The 23,695-nt window shown below is 35.1% G+C and overlaps 1 protein-coding gene across 2 annotated transcripts in view; it reads left to right on the top strand.

The window, feature by feature from the left end:
• The window catches only part of LOC149535348 (uncharacterized), a 195,453-nt gene that overhangs the window by 40,331 nt on the left and 131,427 nt on the right, over positions 1-23,695 (top strand). For both annotated transcript variants that reach the window (XM_089803948.1, XM_089803947.1), the window contains exon 2: positions 4,506-4,929. In XM_089803948.1, coding sequence (XP_089660074.1) covers positions 4,573-4,929 — 357 coding nt within the window. In that variant the 5' untranslated portion in view covers positions 4,506-4,572. The remainder of the gene's footprint in view (positions 1-4,505; positions 4,930-23,695) is intronic.

The following is a 23,695-nucleotide window of genomic DNA, read 5'->3' as shown; positions in this document are numbered from 1 at the left end:
AACCCTGCAAACGCCTCTTGTCTCTCAGTTTCGAGAGCATTCGATGAACAAAATGAATGCTTAGGGTTAAATTCAATGCCATATATGCTTTTAAACTAAAACATAATATGTTTGGAGTCCGATGCATTTTTGATGGGGTCATTGTTTTTCTAATATTTCCTTAAGCTGAAGCTTAATGTATGCTGTGAACTTGAGGAGGTTTTTAAGTTCTAAGTTTTTGAAACTTTTTATTTGCATAAGGTCTATATTGTAAAACAATATATATAAAACGGTATGTTATAAACCATTTAATATGTTTGTTATTTTCAAAAAATGAAAATGGAGGGAATTTAAGCATATTCTTATGGAATTTGACATGTGCCATAATACTTAGTCTTGAGAGTCATAGAGATATTATGAGGAGACTTAGTGTTGTAAATCAGTTGGAGTTATAAGGAGTGATTCTGGTAGCCAGTTTGGGTCGGATTTGACTTTGCCTAGTCAGTTTGGGGGCCTTTATGGCCAGTTTTGAGTATTATATGGACTGTTCAGCATGAGTCATTGGTTTCTTAATGACTTAGTGGTGGTTATGTAGTAGTTAGTCATCATTTTTGGTGATTATGACTCCTATTTCAGAGGCTCGTAGACTCTTATTGTTTTGGGCAGTTCTGATTATGCAGAGGATACATTTTGTGGCATTTCTTCGGTCTTGAGTGTGATTCTGAGATTATTCTGTAACTCATTTTTGAATTCTGAATTTATTTTGACTGGTTTTTGTGACAGAATTTCCCATGAAATCTGGCCTTCTTTTCTTTCTGCATCTTTGTGTAGATACATGATTGATGAAGTTAATTAAGTGAATATTATGATTCCTTATTATTTTGTCTCTTTTTTACCTAGTTGCACAAGTTTACTTTTGTTTGCGGGTTACAGTTCGTATCCCTCATTCTGAGATAGTTATGTGAATGGTTTTAATCTTTCCTTAACTCTCTTGTTCAGGACCCCACAGTGAAATATTTATGCAAACCTGTATAGGATTGAAGTGTTCTTGTCTACAAGGAGATATTTTACTAGTAAAGATCAGTTGTGTGTTCAATATTCACAAGATTTGGTGTATCACCTGTTAGTTCAAATTCAATTTAAGTATTTCTTTCTACATTTCTTCCCCTTTTCTGTCAAGTCCAGTTTGTTTCAGGAATCAGAGCTTAGGTGATTATCATAAGGAGCCGGTCTATAACCCGGAGATTCACTCAATTCAATAGGAAAATGCCACAACCTATGAGTGATTCAATGTTGACTGAATTTCCAGTTCAGTTTTGTGAATTTGGTTGGGTGCAAATTTCAGGCCCCAACAGGAAGGATTAAATTAAAAAATTAAAGCTGGCAGGTGGGGCCCATTTTTTGGCATCCATAGCCTTGGGCGCCTGTGGGTTTCCCCAAGGTTCTGCTTAGGTCCTTCCTGGGTGGCTGGGTTCCCTGTGGATCCTGTAGAGTAGTACCTATAGGAAGCGCGACTACCCAGGAGGGACCCTGCCAAAACCCAGCAAGAACACAGAAAGAACGAGGACCAGAATGGAACTGAAATTAAATTTTGGACCATTTTAGAAGAATCTGGTGTCTAGAATTTCTAAGTGTTATGCTGAAAAATAGAACTGTGCATAAATTGTGAAGCTACTTAAGTGCCTTAAATTGTGACAGCAGTTGTTTATAAAATTGAGCAAGTCAACAAGTGAGAGCACGCAAATGGATATAAACACAAGTAATTTACATGAAACCTATCAGGCGAAATTCCAGCAAGGTGGGGTTGCCTTTCCTTATGTCAACCAAAATCAGCAAGAATTACAAGGCTCCCATGATGCCTTCAAAAACACTTTTGAGATTATTTTGAGTTTCAACACAACTGCAATGTTGGATAATGAATGTTTCTGGATTTGACTGCGTAAATGCTTTTCATTGATGTTTTGGATCACATTCTGTGATTCATTATGAGGATGTAGAGACTAGGGAGCAAGATAAGAGATGTGATCCAAAATGCTGTTGGAAAAGTTTTATGCAGTCAAATCTAAAAGCATTCATTATCCAATATTATGGACTCTGGAAATTAAATATTTTTAATTATTGTAATGTCCTTACAATCTTTCTATGCCTGGCAACATGCTCAAACTTGCTCAAGATGGCTAGATGTTTTCCTACAACTTTAGATCATTTTACAAGAGACCGTTTAGTAGATTAATTGATGAAGATGAGTAGCCAGGTGATGCAAAAGGCTCAAACTGCTAATTTTCTCAACAGTTGGAAGGCGGAATGCCATGCTTCCTTTATGAGTGGTTGAGTTGTTGAGAGACGAATTTGGCAGTGAGGGATGTTTCTGTTTGGCTCTGTTTCCTGCTTCTGTAGATTGGTTGAGTATGGCATCGCTGGAAATGTTTGTCACAAGGGTATGATGAGATGATGAATTTTTTTCTTGTTCCTTATTTTTAAAATGGCTCCTGGCGCTAGGGTATCAGGCTTACCATGAAACTTCTTGATCTAGCTCTCCCTCCAGTTATTCCTTTGCACATTCTGTTTCTCCAGTTACTGCATTATTAACTGAGTGGAAACATGTCTTGAGCCTTCCATTTGGCATGTAAACCATTAGTGAGTCGATTTTTTGAAACAATTGTATCACAAGAGTTGTGAGTGATTCAATTTTGATAACACTTTGTAAGGTTTCACAAACAATTTTAAATGAACAGTTGATGATTTGGAAATAAGCTTGTGATTGATTTCATAAAATTAAATCAAATTAAGGATAGTAATTAAGAGCATTTAAAATTTAATGTTAGAAGATTTGTCTAATGTGAAATCTAGAGTAGTTATTTTTTCTTTAAATTATTTTGAAGTAAAATATGCAAGTGCAGTAATAATTTTGTGTTTATAAGGTAGTAATGGTAATTTGGGATTTGATTGTTTGCCTGCATTCTCTATGGAAATTTACACATTATGAGGTTATTTGAACAATTTCAAGGTTGAAGATCCGGTGTTGAAGCTTGCTTCTAATTGGAAAACGATGAAACTATGAAATAATAATAATGGATGTGATCTTGTGTATATTAAAGAATAGAAGGATTGTATTGAAGGTTCATAAACAATACATAGTCATGCATGGTTGTTGTCGGTAAAATGTATAGTGTAGCCGACGGGTAGAGTAGTATCCGAACGGGCGCGTGACGCTTGAGTCACCCCTTCGGAAAGGTATATGTACACGTCTGAGTTGGACTTTGGAAGGGGGAGTTATAATCGATAGATCATTGTAGTCATTGTAATCGGATTGTAATCCGCAAGTGCATACATGAATAAAGTATCTATTCTGAATTGAATCATGTTATACATGTGTTGAACTTCTTACCCTATGCGGTAAACATTTGGCGCCGTTGCCAGACGAACCTGGAACGAAGGAATGATATGAAGATTGATGCCGAATTTGCCAAACAAAGATCGGAATAAGGTGAAAGATAAGAATGAACTAAGTACAACAAAAGAAATTTTAATTTTAACACAGCAAGCAGAACGCAGACAGAGACTTCAGCAGATTGCCGAGGAGCACTGAAGGGGTGAAGAGGCACAGCCGGAGGGAGTGCACTCACCTAGTAGGCTGAGGAATGCCGAGGAATTGCCGGAAGAAACTTGACAATGCTTGAATTTGGTGGAGGAAACAAGGGAAGAATTCCTTAACCTGTATACGCCGAGGGGAGAGTGTCCGAACGGAAGGGAAGCAACTCGCATGGCTTGGAGTGCCGAGGGAGCACGAGTGTGGAGGGATCTCTTCGTTCCTGATACACCGGACGAACGGATATAGGCGGAGAATAAAACATCACTTGAAGACTTTTCACCAGACAATGCAGTTGTCGGGAACAAGACTGTTGTCCAAAACAGCGTGGAAGTTCAGAACAGATACTTTATTCATGTATGCACTTGCAGATTACAATCCGATTACAATGACTACAATGATCTATCGATTATAACTCCCCCTTCCAAAGTCCATCTCGGATGTGTACATATACCTTTCCAAAGGGGTGACTCAAGCGTCACGCGCCCGTTCGGATACTACTCTACCCGTCGGCTACACTACACTATGGAAATTTACACATTATGAGGTTTTTTGAACAATTTCAAGGTTGAAGTTCCGGTGTTGAAGCTTGCTTCTAATTGGAAAACGATGAAACTATGAAATAATAATAATGGATGTGATCTTGTGTATATTAAAGAATAGAAGGATTGTACTGAGGGTTCATAAACAATACATAGCCATGCATGGTGATAGATCATTGACTTTCTGGCAACTAAATTAAAAGTAATGTGATAGTGCGTAGTGGTTTTGTTTGCCTGCATTCTTTTGATAGCTGGAATAGTGCTGTTTTGGAAATTGTGTAATAAGTCCTTGCATCTATACATCATTTTATTTTCAAATGTTGATAATTGGTAGGCACTAAATGAATTCAACAGCATTCAAGCTTTCTAATATACATTACTCTGCTTTTTGGTAGGTTGAAGATACCTTCTTCAGGTATTTTTCTTATTAATTAAAAATCTGGCAGTCGAAAGTGTAATTCAATGGCATTGCCTGCAAAATTCTCAGGTGGAGTTTTGTGTGCTCTTCATAATCCAAGAGTTACAACTGCTATGCAACATAGTCCTCTGTTAACTGCATCAGTTTCTCATACTAAACGCAGTACCATTATAGTACGTGGTTCTCAGGATGGTTATGCCATCACAGGATCAAGTAAAAGTGTAAAATCCGGTTCATTGTCCAATATCCATACAGATAATACTGGCAAGGGCTCTGCTGTGGCGGACTCCAAAAGGTTTAAGTTCATTGAAAGTTTTAGATTGCCAGAATTCCTGTTACAAATTATATCTGGAGAATTACCCAAGGGTTTTGTTAGTCAGGCTGAACAATCAATTGAACGTGTAAGTTTCAGGCAGTGATGTTTTTCTTTGAAATTTCAATTTGGTGGTTCTGTGGATTATTTGATCTTGTTTCCATTACCAGTTTGTTAAATTTTTGAACTGGTTAATGATTCATTGTTTTTCATGTGTAGAAAGCTCTAGCATTTTGGGCTAGGTGATAGTTATGTGGATTATTTTATCCTGTTTTCATTACCTGTTTGTTAATTTTTTAACTGATTAATGATGTATTTTTTTTCATATGTAGGAAGCTGTACTATCTTAGGCTAGGTTACTAGAATATGATGTGCTTTAATCTTGTTTCACTTTCTCATCTATAAAAAGTTTACAGAGATGTCCAGTAAAGTTTGTATGTGTAGAAGTATCCTGATGAAGAGTGTATTTCTGCTATAATTACAAAAATAAAAAGCATTTCAAAGTGGGATATTTGTGCATTGGGTAAATAGAATCTTTAATAAGCCTACTAAATAGATAACTATAATGGATGGATCAACATTTTTCTCATAGTAATGGAAACAAAATACACTCATACATCAGATTTATAGATCTTGAGAATTCTATATCCATGTGTCTTGACTTATTGATGGTCGACAAAGTTTATACGAAATAGTGAGAACAAATGGGGAATTTAAAAGGGACATGCTCAATGTTCTGCATTGAGGCAATTTTTTAATGCTTTTGCCTTATTTGATTTACAACAATAGATGTCATATATCATCATTGTATGTTACATGTAGTGGAATGCTAGCCATGCCCTTCAAACTGCATAATTATTGGATTCTCCACATTGATGTATTGAGCATCCTGCAATTTCACATCCAATTTTTATTGGTACCTGCCATCAGTTTGGAGTCTTCTTTGTTTGTATACAAAGGCTGCTGCTACCAATATATCCTATCTTAGAAAGAACAAAAAGACCCAGATACCAGGGAAAGACACATGAAAAGCCAATTTTTCTGTGGGAGTTTTTGTTGAATTTTGAACCAGAAAACAAATATGAAAACTATCAAACAATTACCCTGGGAAAAACCCTCTTGGCAGATGTGATAACCCCAACTGGTTATAACTTCATCAAACACCAAATTCTTTTATAATTCAGTTGTTTGACATTTCGCCAAACACTTTACAAGCAAGCTCCGATGCAATTGTAATAATTCTGTTTGGTTATAGCTAAATCAAGTATCAATTTCTTTCACTTTTCAATTTTTTGACATTTTGTCAAACACTTGGCAAGCAACCCAATTACCACTGAATATATGATGTCTTAAATTTTCAAACACAATATCAGAATGTACAACAAACTGATCTCAAATTTATTTAATTTTGGCCTAATAAGTTTTGCATAAATAAATACCAAATGACAATAAACAATTCTGAAATGATTCACATCAGCCTCTTAATTCATTCATTGACAAACCATACACAATAATAATGAAAAGGGAATTTAGTTTTTGAGTGATTGCTATAAATTAGAATTTGAAGCCAGCTTGTTGTACTTTCAAACTATGTAATATAAAGTGGATTTTACAAATTAAGAACTTGGTCTTTGCTGTAGAATGTAATTGCAAAGTCAAACTAAAAGCTGCCTAGTCCAATTTCAATCTAGCGTTCATAGTCTACCCTTACAAATGCTGCCCAAAACTGATATAAAAATTACGTCAAATACAAGAACCTTTGGCATTCAAGCTGTAAATCTAACAAACTAAGTCTGATGCAAATCGAACAAATTGGGATATCTTGAATTACCAAACTCCAATTTGCACATTAAACCCTTGCCCAATAACAAAGAAATTATAATATTCAATTGTATAAATGCTCCTCAGCTCTAGTTAATACATAAAGAGGAGACTAAAACTCAAAAGTTCTCAATACCTCAGCTGTGGATTCTCAAAATTAAATCTACAATACTTCAGCAGTAGATCCCAAACCCTTATACTTCAGCAAGGGCACAAACTTCAGACTCAAAAATGTCACAAAGACAACAAGAGCAAAATAAGATAATCAAATAATTGGATGCTTTTTTATCAAATGTCGTCATATTTATAATCTTCAAATGGCACCAATTTTTCAAAGGACTCCACTTAGACAACATTAAAATATAATAAAGTGCCATTAATATAATTTATTAATTGCTTTTGGCTCCAAAAATGACCTTTTCCACCATAACTTAATATTTTGACACGCAAGGTCATTATTTCTTTTCTCATGAACCTTTCGTCCCTGTTCCAATGAGCTATGATATTTGAGGTGACCAACCAACAACACCAACAAAAATAGCAACCTTAGCGTATTTAGATGAATAATAATTCAACCGTCTTGCAAAAACAACTGAATAAGCATCAAAATCGAAATCTAATAACACCAAAGTGATCTTGATGATGAAAGATGATGAATGAACCTAACAAGGTGACTTACTATAAATATATGCTCCCTCCAAGATTCGTGGAGCCCAAACCAGAAGTTTTAAATAAAAACTAAGAGCATCACTCAACTCTTCTAACTCAACTGAGCTCATCAGAACCAACACATTGACTTACTATAAATAGTAAGTCCCTCAAATGGAGCCAAAACACACCATAGGTTATTAGAAAGCCTATAACCATACAACTGAGACCCTCAAATCCCATTGTCAGCTCACAAGGGTTGCGATGGTGAACTGACCTAGCCAACTGCAGGAGCCTGCTAAAAATGGGAACATTACAACAGAGGGAAACAACACATCTCACAAATTTTAAGACTTTATTGATTTAAAGAAAGATAACAGAGCTTCAAAACAAAGTTCTTTAATTCCAAAAGAATTGACTAAAACCAACACAAAGTTTTTGATTGATTATACAACCCAATCGATATAATTACAGAGAATTCAATGACTACTTGCAGGATGCATACTCAATGAACATTAAAACACAGAGAGCATCAAGACTCTGCCGCACATTAAAAACCTAAGACAGCTATTGTTGAGAATATTAGCTTCATGGAAATTGAAGCAAATATAATATGTGATTTTATATGACTGATAATAAATTTGTATATTAAAGTTTGATTATACACACACACACATATACATATATATACTTACATATATAAATATTCATATCTACATTCTTATACACTCACACATATACATTCTTATACACACACACACACACACACATATAAAACATCATAATATTATTATATCCTGAAGTTACCGATCATCTTAATTAATCTTTATATCTATACCGATCATTAGTATTGGGCATTATAAAGTGCTGAGTGCATTGTTTAAATGAATTGGTGATTACTTGAGTTTCACCGATGTTGTGTGTCGGTGTCTTCTTTAGACACATTACATATGCATTGAAGCATGACCACATAGGGTCATGCCCCTACGTGACCATGTTCCAATGCATATATAATGTGCATCTAAATCTGTTGAATGATATCAATAAAAATCTGCAATATCATCTCAGTCAAATAAAACAGAACTGCAATAATATACGTGAAGTAAATCTGCCCAATACATTAAACGAAGCTTGCACATATTTACAAGTTACTGTTATATATATATATATATATATATATATATATTTCTGAATCAGAGTTGTGAATCACTCAAGTGTTGAAAATAAAATTTATTTAGTCTCCTCCAATAAACGATCTTATAAACTTTACATGGTACCAGAGCCTAGTTGGTAGAGAGACTGCTAAAACTAAATTAAAAGAGACATCATGTCAAACAATGTTAGAGTCGAGGAAGGAGCAACAAACTTTTTCTCAAGAATTGAAATTAGAATCATTCATTAAATCAAATGTTTCAATACCTGAAGATGAGGCAGAAAAGGCCACTTGGAAAAGGCAAAATAATAAAGCTAGGAAAATCATTGTTGATTTAGAAAAGATCATATTTTTCCATCCATCTCAAATCTCAAGAATATTCATATTTTTATTATTATGAATATTTTTCATATTCAAAACAATTAAGGATACATTTGAGATCAACAACTCAAGTAGATTGATTACATTTAAAAAATCAACTGATGAATACAAAAATGAATAAAGGAGAGTCAATTTCATCCTACTTTGGAAGAATTTCCGAAATAAAGAATCAACTATCTTCTATTGGAAACAAAGTAGAAGACCAAGAATTATCCATAATAGCACTTAGAGGATTACTTATATCTTGGGAAGCATTCATCTAGGTCGTCAGCAAACCTTCAACACTAGCTTTTCATCAATTGAAAAATGACTGCGCATCAGAAGAATCAAGACTAATTTATAGAGGGATCATTTCAAATCAAGAGGGAGAAAATCAAGCTCTTTTCTTTGTCTCTAATAACAAAGGGAAGAAGAGGAAATTCAAAGGAAAGAAAAATGATAAAATAAAAGGAAATAATAATTACAAAAGAAATGATTTCTTCAAAGTTCAATGTTATAAGTGTGAGAAATTTGGACATACTTTCAGAAATTGTCCAAAAAGGGAAAATATCCTAGCTTCCTTAGCCGAAACAAAAAGGGATGAAAATCTATTATTCTACTCAGCTCTATCAAGTGAGATGAAATCCAACGAAAATGTGTGGATAATAGACAATGGTGCTTCCAGCCACATAACAAGATTCAAAGATAAGTTTGAAACTTTTGAAAATTATCTCACTGAAGGAGTCACCATTGGAGATAACTCCACCTATCCAGTAAAAGGAATTGGGACCTGTTCTATACAACTAAAAACTGGGGTTACTCTAAAATTAAAAGATGTTCTTTTCGTATCTGGCATAAAAAGAAATCCAGTATCCATCTCTGGAATTGTGATGAAGGGTACCAAGTCACCTTTAATGAAGACAAGGTGTTGTACTTGCCTAAAAACACTAATCTCAAGAATGCTATCACCATTGGGCCTAGAGATGGAACCCTATATAAATTATGTAACATTCAAAAGCAAGCCATAAGTCACGAAGTGACAAATCCTAATGAAATATGAAATAGAAGGCTCTGACATATTGGATTCAGTTCACTACCAAAAGTAGAAAAAATCACCACTGGAACACCTAACTTAAATTCAAACCGTATAGGCATTTGTAAAGGATGTGCTCTAGGAAAGAATATAAAAAGACCTTTTCCTCCTAGCGAACACAAGTCTAAATTAGTTATGGAACTAGTTTACTCTAATTTATGTGAACCTATGCCAACACTTTCTCTAGGAGGATTCTCATACTACATAATATTTATTGATGATTTCTCTAGGAAAACTTGGATCTATTTCCTAAAGGTAAAACAATCAAACGATGTCTCATCAAAATTTAAAGAGTTCAAAGAAATTGTGAAAAATCAAACATAAAAAAGAATAAAAACTCTAAGATTAGACAATGGAGGAGAATATACCTTTGAAAATTTCAAAGATTTTTGCACCTCTGTTGGGATTAAGAGGGAGTATATTGTACCTTATAATTCTCAACAAAATGGGGTAGCAAAAAGGAAAAATAGAACCATTGTTGAAGTAGCAAAAATCGTGCTTCATGATCATAATTTACACTTCTCATTCTGGGCGGAGGCCACTAATACTGTTGTATATATTCAAAATAGATGCCCATACTCAATCCTAGAAAACATAACTCCTGAAGAAGTCTTTACAAGAATTAAACCTGACTTAAGTCATCTCGGAATATTTGGTTGCCTTCTTTACATTCACATACCTAAAGAAAGGAGAACCAAGTTAGAACCATCTGAGAAGAAAGGGATATTTGTTGGGTACAGTGAGAACTTCAAAGGGTATAGAGTCTATGTACGTGGACAAAGATCAGTTGAAGTCAACAAAGATGTCATATTTGAAAAAAAAACTTCTTTAAAACTATCAACAAGTATAGAAGATGAGCCCATCGCAGACTTAGATGAAAATCTACAAACTAAAAAATCAGAGGGAGAACATATCAGAGGAGAATGTACCATTACCAGATTCAGAAAATAGAGACATCTCTAACATCAAGAAAATGCCATTATGGGCAAGGAAAATGATTGAAGAAAATAATGTTGAGCCAGATGAAATTTCCAGGGAGAGCAAGAAAACTAGAAATAAATCTTGTTATACTGCTCTAGTAATTGAGCTTACTAAATCTAAACCATCAATTGTTGAAGAAGCTCTAACTTGTCAAGCTTGGAAAGATACCATGGTCGAAGAATATCAATCCATATTACAAAATGATGTTTGGGATATTGTACCTAGGCCTAAAGACAAATCAGTTGTTTCATCAAAGTGGTTATACAAAATCAAATATGCTTCAGATGATAGTATTGAAAAACATAAAGCAAGATTTGTAGCTTGAGGCTTTTCCTAGAAGGCAGGTATTGATTATGAGGAAACCTTTGCTCCAATTGCTCGATACACTTATGTAAGAACAATTAATGGAATTGCAGCATCCAAAGGATGGAAGATACATCAAATGGATGTCAAGACCACATTTTTGAATGGTGTCATTAATGAAGAAGTATATATCGAACAACCTAAAGGGTTTGTTATGAAAGATAAGAATATATATATGTATGTAAACTAAAGAAAGTTCTTTATGGCCTCAAACAAGCACCACGAGCTTGGTATGAAAGAATAGATAGCTACCTCTCCAAACTAGGATACTCCAAAAATGAAGTTAATCTTAATATATATTTCAAAATCTCTAATGGTGACATGTAAATACTTGTTTGATATGTTCATGACCTATTGATAACAGGTGAAGATCACTTAATTGAACAATGCAAACAAGATCTTATAGCTGAATTTGAAATGAAGGATCTAGGCATACTACACTATTTTTTTTGGGTCTAGAAGTATGTCAAAAGAAATATCATATTTTTCTAAATCAAGGGAAGTACACGCTTGACATCTTGGCCAGATTTGGGATGATGGACAGAAAATCTCTAGGAACTCCGATGGAAACAAATCTACAAAGCTAAAAGAAGAAGCTATGAATTCAGAGGCTATTGACCCCACTCTCTATAGACAGATCATTGGATCTCTTATGTATCTAGTAAATACTAAGCCTGATACATGTTTTAAGTCATTTTATGTGTGAACCAAAGAAGATTCATTTGATGACTGCTAAACTTATTTTGAGATATCTACGTGGCACTATTGGTCTTGGTTTGAAGTACAAGAATGTTGATATTAAACTTGAAGGATATATTGATTCTGATTGGGCTGGTTGCTCCATAAACCGCAAGAGTACTACAGGATGTTGCTTCAATCGTGGGTCAACAATGATTTCATGATTCAGTAGCAAACAGCCTACAGGTGCCTTGAGTTCCACCGAAGCTGAATATATGGCAGCCTCCATGGGAGCTTGCGAAGAAGTATGGTTGAGAAAGCTATTATTTGGACTCTTTGGAAAACAACTAGGTCCCATAGTGATTCATTGTGATAACTAGAGCTATATCAAACTTTCTGCTAATCCTATCTTCCACAATTGATCAAAGCACATCGAGACTCCTTACCATTACATAAGAAACATGGTGGACAGAAATGTCATCAAGCTGATTTACATCATCACTAATGAGCAAAATGTTGACATTTTCACTAAGCCTCTTGCAAGGTTGAAAATAGAGTTCTTCAGAGATAAACTTGGTATGACAAATTTGTAAACACATTTGTAAGTTATGTATATTTATGAATAAATTGAAAAATTAGGTGTTTGCAAACTTGTGTTACGAAAGGTGACGATCTTTCATATGCGTAAGGTCACTATTGTAAGGTAATGGCCTTATCAATAGTTGATCTATCTTCTAGCACCAAAAGTGTTTGAAGCAAAGTGTTATAATTGTTCTTTGGGCAGGATTTTGCCGGACACCTTGATAACCATCATGGTTCTTCGGGCCGGACTTTGCCGAACACCATAACTTGATTAACCACATTTTATGTGGTGTTTAAATCTTGTATTATACATTCTTCAATTCCCTCCTTGCTAAAGAGGGAGTGTTGAGAATATTAGCTTAATGAAAATTGAAGCAAATATAATATATGTGATTTTATATGACTGATAATAAATTGTGATATTGCTATCTGGATTTAATTGTGTAATTTTGAGTCAAATTCATTGACCCATGTTTCATGATTAGTGATTCAACACGAATCCATCTCTCATGAGAATAAATGGAACACTTAGCACTCATTGGATCTAGGTGATGCTCACAAGGGTGAAGCATCGAGACTTCCTGGGAGGTCACCCATCCCAGTAATACTCCAGCCCGAGCGCGCTTAACTACGAAGTTTCCTCCATGGTTAAACCCAAAGCTTGCAACCCCATTTGCAAAACTTTCACCAAGTGTTGTGCCTTATGAACCATTCATTAGAAATCCCCTTAAGCTCATCAATTGATAAGTAGGAGATAATTTCCATAGCAAGTCAAATTGTGATATTGCTATCAAGATTTAACTGTGTAATTTTGAGTCAAAATCATTGACCCATGTTTCATGAGTAGTGATTCAACACGAATCCATCTGTCATGAGAATAAATGGAACACTTAGCACTCATTGGATCTAGGGTGATGTTCACAGGGGTGAAGCATCGAGACTTCTCGGGAGGTCACCCATCCCAGTACTACTCCAGCCTGAGTGCGCTTAACTACGGAGTTTCCTCCATGGTTAAACCCAAAGCTTGCAACCCCATTTGCAAAACCTTCACCAAGTGGGCTTTCTAATGAATGGTTCATAAGGCACAACACTTGGTGAAGGTTTTGCAAATGGGGTTGCAAGCTTTGGGTTTAGCCATGGAGGAAACTCCGTAGTTAAGCGCGCTCAGGTTGGAGTAGTACTGGGATGGGTGACCTCCAGGGAAGTCCCAGTGCTTCACCCCTGTGAACATCACTTAGATCCAATGAGTGCTAAGTGTTCCATTTATTCTCATGAGAGATGGATTCATGTTGAATCACTACCCATGAAACATGGGTCAATGAGTTTGACTCAAAATTACACAGTTAAATCTTGATAGCAATATCATAATTTGACTTGCTGTGGAAATTATCTCCTACTTATCAATTGATGAACTTAAGGGGCTTTCTAATGAATGGTTCATAAGGTACAACACTTGGTGAAGTTTTTGCAAATGGGTTGCAAGCCTTGGGTTTAACCTTGGAGGAAACTCCGTAGTTAAGCGCGCTCAAGCTGAAGTAGTACTAGGATGGGTGACCTCTCGGGAAGTCCCGGTGCTTCACCCCTGTGAGCATCACCTAGATCCAATGAGTGCTAAGTGTTCCATTTATTCTCATGAGGGATGGATTCGTGTTGAATCACTACTCATGAAACATGGGTCAATGAGTTTGACTCAAAATTACAATCTTGATAGCAATATCACAATTTGACTTGCTGTGGAAGTTATCTCCTACTGATAATAAATTTGTCTATTAAAGTTTGATTATACATACATACATACATACATATATATATATATTCATATCTACATTCTTATACATTCATATATATATATATATATATATATCATCATAATATTATTATATCCTAAGTTACCAATCATCTTTATATCAATACCGATTGTTAGTATCGGGCATTATAAAGTCTGGATTGCATTGTTTAAATGAATTGGTGATTACTTGAGTTTGACCGATGTTGTGAATCGGTGTCTTCTTTAGACACATTACATATGCATTGAAGCATGACCATGTAGGGTCATGCCCCTATGTAACCATGTTCCAATGCAAAAATAATGTGCATCTAAATCTGTTGAATGATATCAATAAAAATCGGCAATCTCATCTCAGTTAATAAAATAGAACTGTAATAATATACTTGAAGTAAATCTGCTCAATACATTAAAGAAAGTCTGAATATATTTACAAGTTACTGTTATCAATACAAAATACATATATATATATATATATATACACACGTATATAGAATTCAGAATCAGAGTTGTGAATCACTCAAGTATTGAAAATAAACTTTAGTTAGTCTCCTCCAGTAACCAATCTTATAAACTTTACAACTATTCAACGTGAATCTCATATTGTTCTAGACATGAGAGGAAAACAATGACCTGTCTCTTGAGAGATCTCGCGTGAATAATATAACTGGACACCATACCTTCTTTGAAGTAACTGAACCCCAGCTATATGTCTGAACAGAATGGAGCATAATACTTATTAACCAATTTGATATAGCGTTCCACTACAGTTAATCATTCTAAAACACAATGCCTTTTCCTAATACATGCCTCACAAACAATAGAATTGATTGTCCGTAAAAATAAAAAACAATAATAACATTTCTTGAACTTCCCTTCATCGTTTTTAATTTCCAGGCATTCAGTATAGAGAAATAATTGCCGTTCACTGTTCTCCTTCCAAACATCATGTCTCTTGATTTTGCGGTAACACAACTAAACTTACTACAGTTATGCATGGTGTCCATAACTGCCAAGTTGGTAATTTCACACCTAGAGGGACATATCAGATGCCAGCGTAGCAGTATAGTAGTGCTTGGGTTGCTATATATTAATCGAAGCATGCTTACTCCTGTATGATGCTATTGAATTGAAACTCAACATGAACAAAGTTCTAAGCCAAATAAAGCATTAGAGTTAATATCCAAATGTTCTGAAATAATAATTTAATCAACAGAGATAGCAACAATCTTATATATAAGTTCCATTAGTAAGAACTTAGCTTTAATACAAAGCTAACAAAATTTAACGCTCCCTCTTTAAAAATATGAAAATAGCTAAGTAGTCATGGACTCAATCAACATGACGACACAAGAAAGACTTTATTCATAATTTAAAATCATGGGATCACTCAACATGATAGCTTTGTAAGAATTACAGCCGAGCCTTTAATCACGGAATTGCTCAATGTGGACTGTCATGGAATCTCTCAACATGACATCCAGCTCCCATCACGGAATCTCTCAACGTAATGTCATCATGGACTCTCTCAACATGATGTTCACTCCTAGAGCGAAAGAGTTATCATAGCTGATTCTAACAATCTTATTCATTCACCCAAGAACAGAAATAAGCACAACAAAAATAGGACTTATTTCCATTTAAGCCTCAAGATTGACCACACCTAGTTTATCCGTAAAATAAGAGAATTTTACGATAAAGGCTTAGTGAGAATATCAGCTCTTATTTTACGATAAATGCTTAGTGAGAATATCAGTAGTCTGTTCATCAGTGCTCATATATTTCAGCTGCACAACCTTTCGTTGTACCATGTCCCTTAAGTAATGATACTTAATTTCTATATGCTTGGACTTGTCATGGAAGACATGATTTATAGAAATCTTTATGCAACTTTGATTATCACAAAGAATTATGGTAGGTTCAGAAGATGCTTCAAGTAATCCACTAAGAAGTTTTTGAAGCCAAACAGCCTCTTGTGCTGCTGTACAGGCTGCCACAGATTCAGCCTCTACTGTGATTTGAGCCACACATTTTTGCTTTCTGCTGTACCAAGAAAGCTTAGCAGATCCATTGCTGAAACAAAAACCTGAAGTACTCTTCCCATCCACAATGCATCCAGCCCAATCAGAATCTGTGAACCCACGAAGTTGAAGATTATTAGAACAAGAGAATTTCAATCCATACTATAAGGTCCCCTTTGGGATATCTTAGAATATGTATGGCAGCAATGATGAAATTTCCTTGCCTAACTCATAAATTGACTCAAGGTGTTAACAACATAGCATATGTCAGGCCTTGTGTTGACAAGGTACATGCCAGAACCAATCAACTGCCTATAAGGAGTACAATCAATCAATTCTGAATCAGCAACAACTTCTTGAAGTTTCTTCAGATTGTCCTCCGTAGGAGTCACATTTCGTTTACAATCAAGCATGCCAAATTTCTTACGTATATCTAGTGCATACTTACCTTGGCTAAGAATAATTTCATTAGACTTTTACCAAATTTCCAATCCAAGATAGTAATGCATTAAGCCAAGATCTTTAATCTCAAATTTAGAAGTCAAGTCTTTCTTACATTTGCTAATCTATTCATCATCACCCGTAATAAAAAGATCATCATCATAAAGAACTAGGATCCGCATAAGACCATTATACCTTTTGAGATAAAGATTTGGATCAGCTTCATTTTTCACAAAACCCAAGCTTAGGAGATAACCATCAATACGATCATGCCATGCTCGCGAAGCTTGTTTAAGGTCATTCAATGCCTTTTTCAGTTTACATACATGAGTTTCTTTGTCATGAATGATGAATCCATTAGACTGCTCTACATAAACTTTTTCATCAATAGCTCTATTAAGGAAGGCTGTTTTGACATCCATTTGATGTAACTTCCATCTTTTAACAGCAGCTATTGCAATGATGGTTCTAATAGAAGTGTATCTAGCTATGGGAGTGAAAGTTTCATCATTATCTACTTCCTTTTGACTGAAACCTCTTGCCACAAACCTAGCTTTGAATTTCTTTACACTCCCATCAACAACATGTTTTATCTTGTATAATCACTTAGAAGAGATGACTAATTTACCTTTTGGACGAGGAATGATTACCCAAACATCATTTTTCATTCATATTCCTTTAACATATCATCTTTCCAAACCTGCTGTTCTATTGTTGTTTCAAAACAAGAAGGTTCAGAGTCAATAATATTGCACATCAATGCAACATAACCATCAAATCTTTGAGGTCTTTTACTTTCCCGAAAGGTTCCACGAGGAGTTGAATAATTTTCAGCATCTTGCATGGTGTTCTTTGCCCACAATGGTTTTTTCTTAACATTCATTTGAACACTCGGACCTGCACTTGAACCAAACTGATTTTTAGGAAGACACATAGAAGGAAAATCTTCCCTCTCAGAGAGGCTAAAGACAATGGATCAGCAAGAGGAATATCTTGAGAGATTGCTGGAACTTCCAATTCAATATCTAGTGGGGGATCAACAGATCTTCTACATTCAATATTTTCTTTAAAGGAAACATCTCTACTTAGCTCAATCATCTTTTGACCCGTAATGTAAATCTTGTAAGCTTTCGATGATTCACTTTAACCAACAAAAATTCCCTTCTTACTTGAAGGTTCTCATTTCGATCTTATATCTTTAGGATCATGAATGAAAACTGAGAAACCAAAAACTTTAAGCTGACTTACGTCAGGTTTGGAACTAGAAAAGGTTTCTTCCGGGGTCATGTTATCTAGAATTTTGTGAGACTTCTGTTTTGAACATATACTGCTGTTCTGCAAGCCTCTGCCCAAAGGAAAATCTGCAAACCTTGATCATGTAGCATGGCTTTTGCAGCCTCAACTACTTCCCTCTTTTTCCTTTCAGCAACACCATTCTGTGAAGGATTGTAAGGGACACAAAACTCTCTCTTAATTCTTGCTTCCACACAAAAGGACTGAAATGTACTTGAGATGAACTCACCTCGATTATCAGATCTGAAAGTCCTAATTTTCTTCTCTGAAATGTTTTCAGCTAAAGCTTTAAACTCCTTGAACTTAGATAAAACTTCATTTGATTCTTTGGATTTAAGAAAGTAAATCCATGTCTTGCAAGAGAAATCATCAATAAATGTGACATAATACCAAAAATCATTTAAAGGAGATGAAGACATATGCCCACACAAATCAGAATGAATCAGCTCTAACACTTGCTTGGCCCTACTTTCATTGGAATGAAAAGGACTCTTAGAAAACTTTCCCAAGGCACAACCTTTGCAAATATTGTCATGTGCAGCACTGAGTTTAGGAAGACTTACAACCAAATTGTCCATAGAAGAAAGAGATTTGAAGTTGAGGCAACCAAACCTTTTATGCCATAACAAGTTATTATTGGAAGCATCATGATTTAAAACTTGAACTTGATTTGCTAACAGCTTATAAAGGCTTTCATGATGCACTCCAATCACTTGAGCAGAGCTGAAATCAGAATCTTTCTTCCAAGAAACCACTTTCTTATTAGTGAAAGCAACATTAAAATCTTTATCTATTAAGGCTGAAATGGAAATTAAATTCCTCTTGATTCCAGGGACAAATAAAACATTACTAAGATGAAGAGGGATATCGGAGTTTAAGTTGAAAGAAGTGTTACCAGCTCCTTTTACACAATAAGATGCATCGTCACCAATGATAACTTGGAGGTGGGAATCATTTTCAACCAGATTTGAGAGGTGCTGCTTATATCTTAAAATGTGACGAGAAGCACCACTATCTATCAACTAGGGATTGCAATCAGCTGGAACATTACTAGATAATGCTGAAATGAATAGGAACCCTTCTGATTGAATGTTAGAATCCTTGGATGGAGAAGTATATTTTACATATGAAACAATCACATGATGGTTAAGCTTTACTATACAATTTCTAGCAAAGTGACCAAACTTTTCACATTTGAAGCATTTTTTCCTTGAAAGATCTCTTTTCCTTTTAAAATCAGAAGGTGAGGAGGAAGGATTCTTATTATCAAATATTTTAATGTTCCTTTTCGTCCCTCTTTTACTATAAGAGTGAGTAGCAAGAACTTGGTCCTCCACATAATGTGATTTACGAGAGCTTCCTTCATCTACCAATCTGTATTCCTCTTGAATGCAGTCTGATTTCAATCTATCAAAGTTTGGTAGCTTGTTTCTCCCACAAATGCCTTGAATGAATGATTCCCATGAGTGTGGGAGACCATTCATGGCAAGCATGACAAGTTCTTTGTCATTAACAGACTCTCCAATCGCACTTAACTGATCCTTTAGCTCAGAACTTTAAGAAAAATGATACTGAGTCACCTTTACTCATTTTGATATGGAGAAGTTGCATACGAAGTGCTAAAGCGCTGCTAGTGTTATTGATCTCATACATGCTGTGAAAATAATCATGCATCTCCTTAACAGACTTTAGCTTAGAGATTCCAGGAACTAGATGGTCTTTCATTGAATCATTGATGATTCTTTTTGCCAAGATTTTATTCTTCCTCCAGGTTGTTTTCTTTGCATTGTCAGTTGGCTCTGAAACTTCAGATTTCATGCCGAGAAGATCATTTTCCTCAAGAACCAATAAGATTCTAGATTTCCAGGAAATGAAGTTTGAGGCTCCTTCCAACCTATCTTCAACCTTCAGACCAAGCACCATCATGAAGATTGATTGATTGCAGATAGTTAGATTCTGGTTCAAGTTTGAATTCACGAACTTGTCTCTGATACCATGTTGAGTTTTGAACGAGAAAAAAAAAAAGAAAATTGAACAAGCAATTACACTGAGAAAAACCCTCTTGGCAGAGGGAAACAATGGTGCCCACAAATTTATAGACTTAATTGATTTAAAGAAAGATAACATAGCTCCAAAACAGAGTTCTTCAATTCCAAAAGAATTGACTAAAACCAGTGCAAAGTATTCGATAGATTATATGATCCAATCGATATAATTACAGAGAATTTAATGACTACAAATTACTCCTCACTGTAGGATGCATACTCAATGAACATCAAAATAAAGACAGCATCAAGACTCTATTGTGCACATTAAAAACCTAAGATAACTATTCAGCATGAATCTCATATTTTTCTAGGACCAGTCTCTTGAAAGATCTTACGTGAAATAATATAATTCAATACCACACCTTCGAAGTATCTGAACCCCAGCTATATGTCTAAACAGAAGGGAGCATAATAATTATTAACTAATTCGATATAGTGTTCCACTGTCATCAATTATTCTAAAACACGATGCCTTTTCCCAATACATGCCTCATGAACAATAGAATTGACTGCCCATAAAAAAAAAAAAAACAATGATAACATTTCTTGAACTTTCGTTCATCATTTTTAATCTCGAGGCGTTCAATATAGAGAAATAATTGTTGTTCACTATAGAGAAATAGTTGGCATTTAGTATAGAGAAATATTCTTGAATTGTTGTTCATTGTTCTCCTTCCGAACATCATGTCTCTTGATTTTGTGGTCACACAATTAAACTTATTACAGTTACGCATAGTGTCCATAACTGCCAAGTCGGTAATTACACTTGGAGGGACACGCTAGATGCTAGCATAGCAGTAAAGTATCACTTGGGTTGCTATATTGTGATAGCCCTATCTGTAATCATTATTTATTAAATGTATTCGTAATAGTTCTTTATTACATGTATTTGTGATAATTATTTACAAATCAAACGATTAGTTAAATAGAAGTATATTGATTATTAGATAAATAAACATTTTAATTATATAAAAAAAGAATTATCAATACCCTATAAAAAAAGTTAAATAAATAAATAAAAAATCGAATCATACTTTAAAACACGGGAAACTAATCTAATATGTAACCTAGTCTTATATCTAACCCCTATCACCCAAGCGCAGCAAACAATGCACGGGCAAACTAAACAGTGGTGGGCCACCTTTACACGTGGCATGACATGACCTTAGGTAGGGTCGCGACCGGTCAGGTGAAGTAGGATATCAATACCTACCACACGGAGTACCAAGGGCATCGAAAAGAGTTTAATGAACAAAAATCGAATGCAAAGTTCATAAATAAATTGTACCGCGCACTAGAAGTGGAAAAGACCTTCGTTGGATATTCCTTGGTTGAGATCACGTGGCTAGGTTAGCATGACTGCCCAATCCACAATTGCAATGATAATGTACTGAATCATGCATGTTTTTATCATTATAAACATAGTGAAATTCATCACTGCCCATTTTGATAGTATATAATATAGTAATTATGAATGATTAAACATTTAAAAGTTAGTAAATATATAAATATAATCAGTCTTATGTTTTATGCTCCAAGATAAATTGTCAATACTATTTGCATTTAATTTAGGGAAAGGTAAGAGTACATTGTTACCAAGGAGGGGCTTGTGTAAGTTCAAGCAATTAGATCTTTGTCCCAAGATAGGGTAGGGGCTAGCGACTTGTGATCCTTCGGGACATGGGCTTGGACTTGTAAACTTTGAGGGAATCCATTTGCATATTTGGCATCTAGGCAACTTGGATAACAATACTTTCCGATCCCCAAATTAAATGATAATAATATTGACATATTAGAAGAATAATTATTCCTTACTTGAGGACAATTGATTATAAGAACCTAAATTGAAATAATTATCTTTAATCCTATCAGGGGATATTACATATATATTAATTGAACCATGCTTACCCCTGTATGATGCTATCGAATTGAAACTCAACATGAACAAAGGTCTAAGCCAAATAAAACATTGAGTTAATATCCTAATGTTCTGAAATGATAATTTAATCAATAGAGATAGCAACAAACTTATATATAAGTTCCATTAGTAAGAACTTAGCATTTCATATGAAGCTAACAGAATTCAACAGGTTCTTCATGTTGACTTTGATCGTCTACTTGTATATTGTTATTTAGGTTTGAAGCTTTTGACTTGGTGTTATTCGCTTATGTTCATTTGATGTCGGTCCCGAATTGTATGTGGATTTGTGATGCTCACTTTCGGATAATTTGGTGGGTTTTTGGTGTGTTGTTTGGGCTTATGGTTTCCTTTTTTAATAAAAAATAAAGGTAAGTGGGGTGAAAAGGTGGTCTTGAGGTAAACAAATGTAAAAACCCCAACATGGCTTCCAAATTACACTATTTAATGTTTTTGCAATTCTTTTAAAAGTTTTATAGTTTTCTGTATTTCTTCCCTTTGCAGACATAAATCAACAACCTCAAGACATTTAAATTGGAAATGTAGGAAATCAGACTGTGACGGAAAAGATATACTTCGCACTTTATTTGAACAAACATCAATCAAAGAACAAATTATTTTTCAATGGCACTTGGAAATGCAAGTATTTGGCTAGCCAACCATTCAATCTCCTCACTCTGAGAGGAATCACAACTCCCAACAATGCAGACTTCACAATAGTATTTAGCCCCAAAACACAAGTTGCAGATTCCACAGACTCGATTCCCCGTGTATTTCTCACTGCTAGGGAACAAGCTCACGACCGATCTGAATGCCACTCCAGGAGGGCGTTAAAAATTAATCTGCAATAGACATCTAGCTATAGCTCATGATCAGGAAACTGATTGGATTTAGACCCTGCCCAATGAGACATGGAAATACATGCCATAGATAGGTAAGGATGGGTGTTAGTGTTTAGACCAGCAGAGTCTCCTATCATGCCAATTTTCAGAAGGTAATGTTGTCACTTTCACACAACCATGCACTGATCTAATGCAATCCAATTATCGCTTATGAACAGAGATTTGGGTGCTCGATTCAGTATGAATATGCAGGGGAAAACAACACCCACGAACAAGAGATTTGGGATCTCCAAAAACCAGACATAAACTAGAACTCAAGTTCAAATGCAACCACCCAGACAATTAGACTTGTATACACCAGCTAGCACTTCAGATTTCAGAACTTCTCCACATACAATTTCTCCAATGCCTAAAATGCATACATATCCCTTGCTCGGAATAGCTTCTCAGACAAATAAAAATGAGAAGCTAATGCAGTGTTTGCATACAATTTCCAGAATTATCTTCAATCTCAGTAGCGACTGTAAAGAATCTTCAGGAATGGAATTCACAATACCTCAGCTGTGAATTACCCAAGACTTCTCAGAACTCCAGATCAAGATTAATCTCCTTGGCCATAGAAGATACAGTAGGAGAATGTTGGCCAATTGTATACTTCAGCACAATTGCTCAGAACTTCTTCAGCCGAGACCCTTATACTTCAGCAAGGGCTCACAATTCAGAAATCAGGGAAAAGCCACAAAGGCACAAAAGCAAATAAATATTCAAGCGTGCTTTTCCCAATGAAATGAGCTCTCATTTATAACCTTTCACTGGCCAAAGTTTC

The sequence above is a fragment of the Cupressus sempervirens genome, chromosome 10 (genome assembly GCF_028749045.1).
Source record: "Cupressus sempervirens isolate cs-2001-9-10 chromosome 10, ASM2874904v1, whole genome shotgun sequence".
NCBI classification, from domain to species: domain Eukaryota; kingdom Viridiplantae; phylum Streptophyta; class Pinopsida; order Cupressales; family Cupressaceae; genus Cupressus; species Cupressus sempervirens.
Note: the sequence above shows the minus strand (reverse complement) of the source record. Positions and strands in the feature narration are given on the sequence as shown.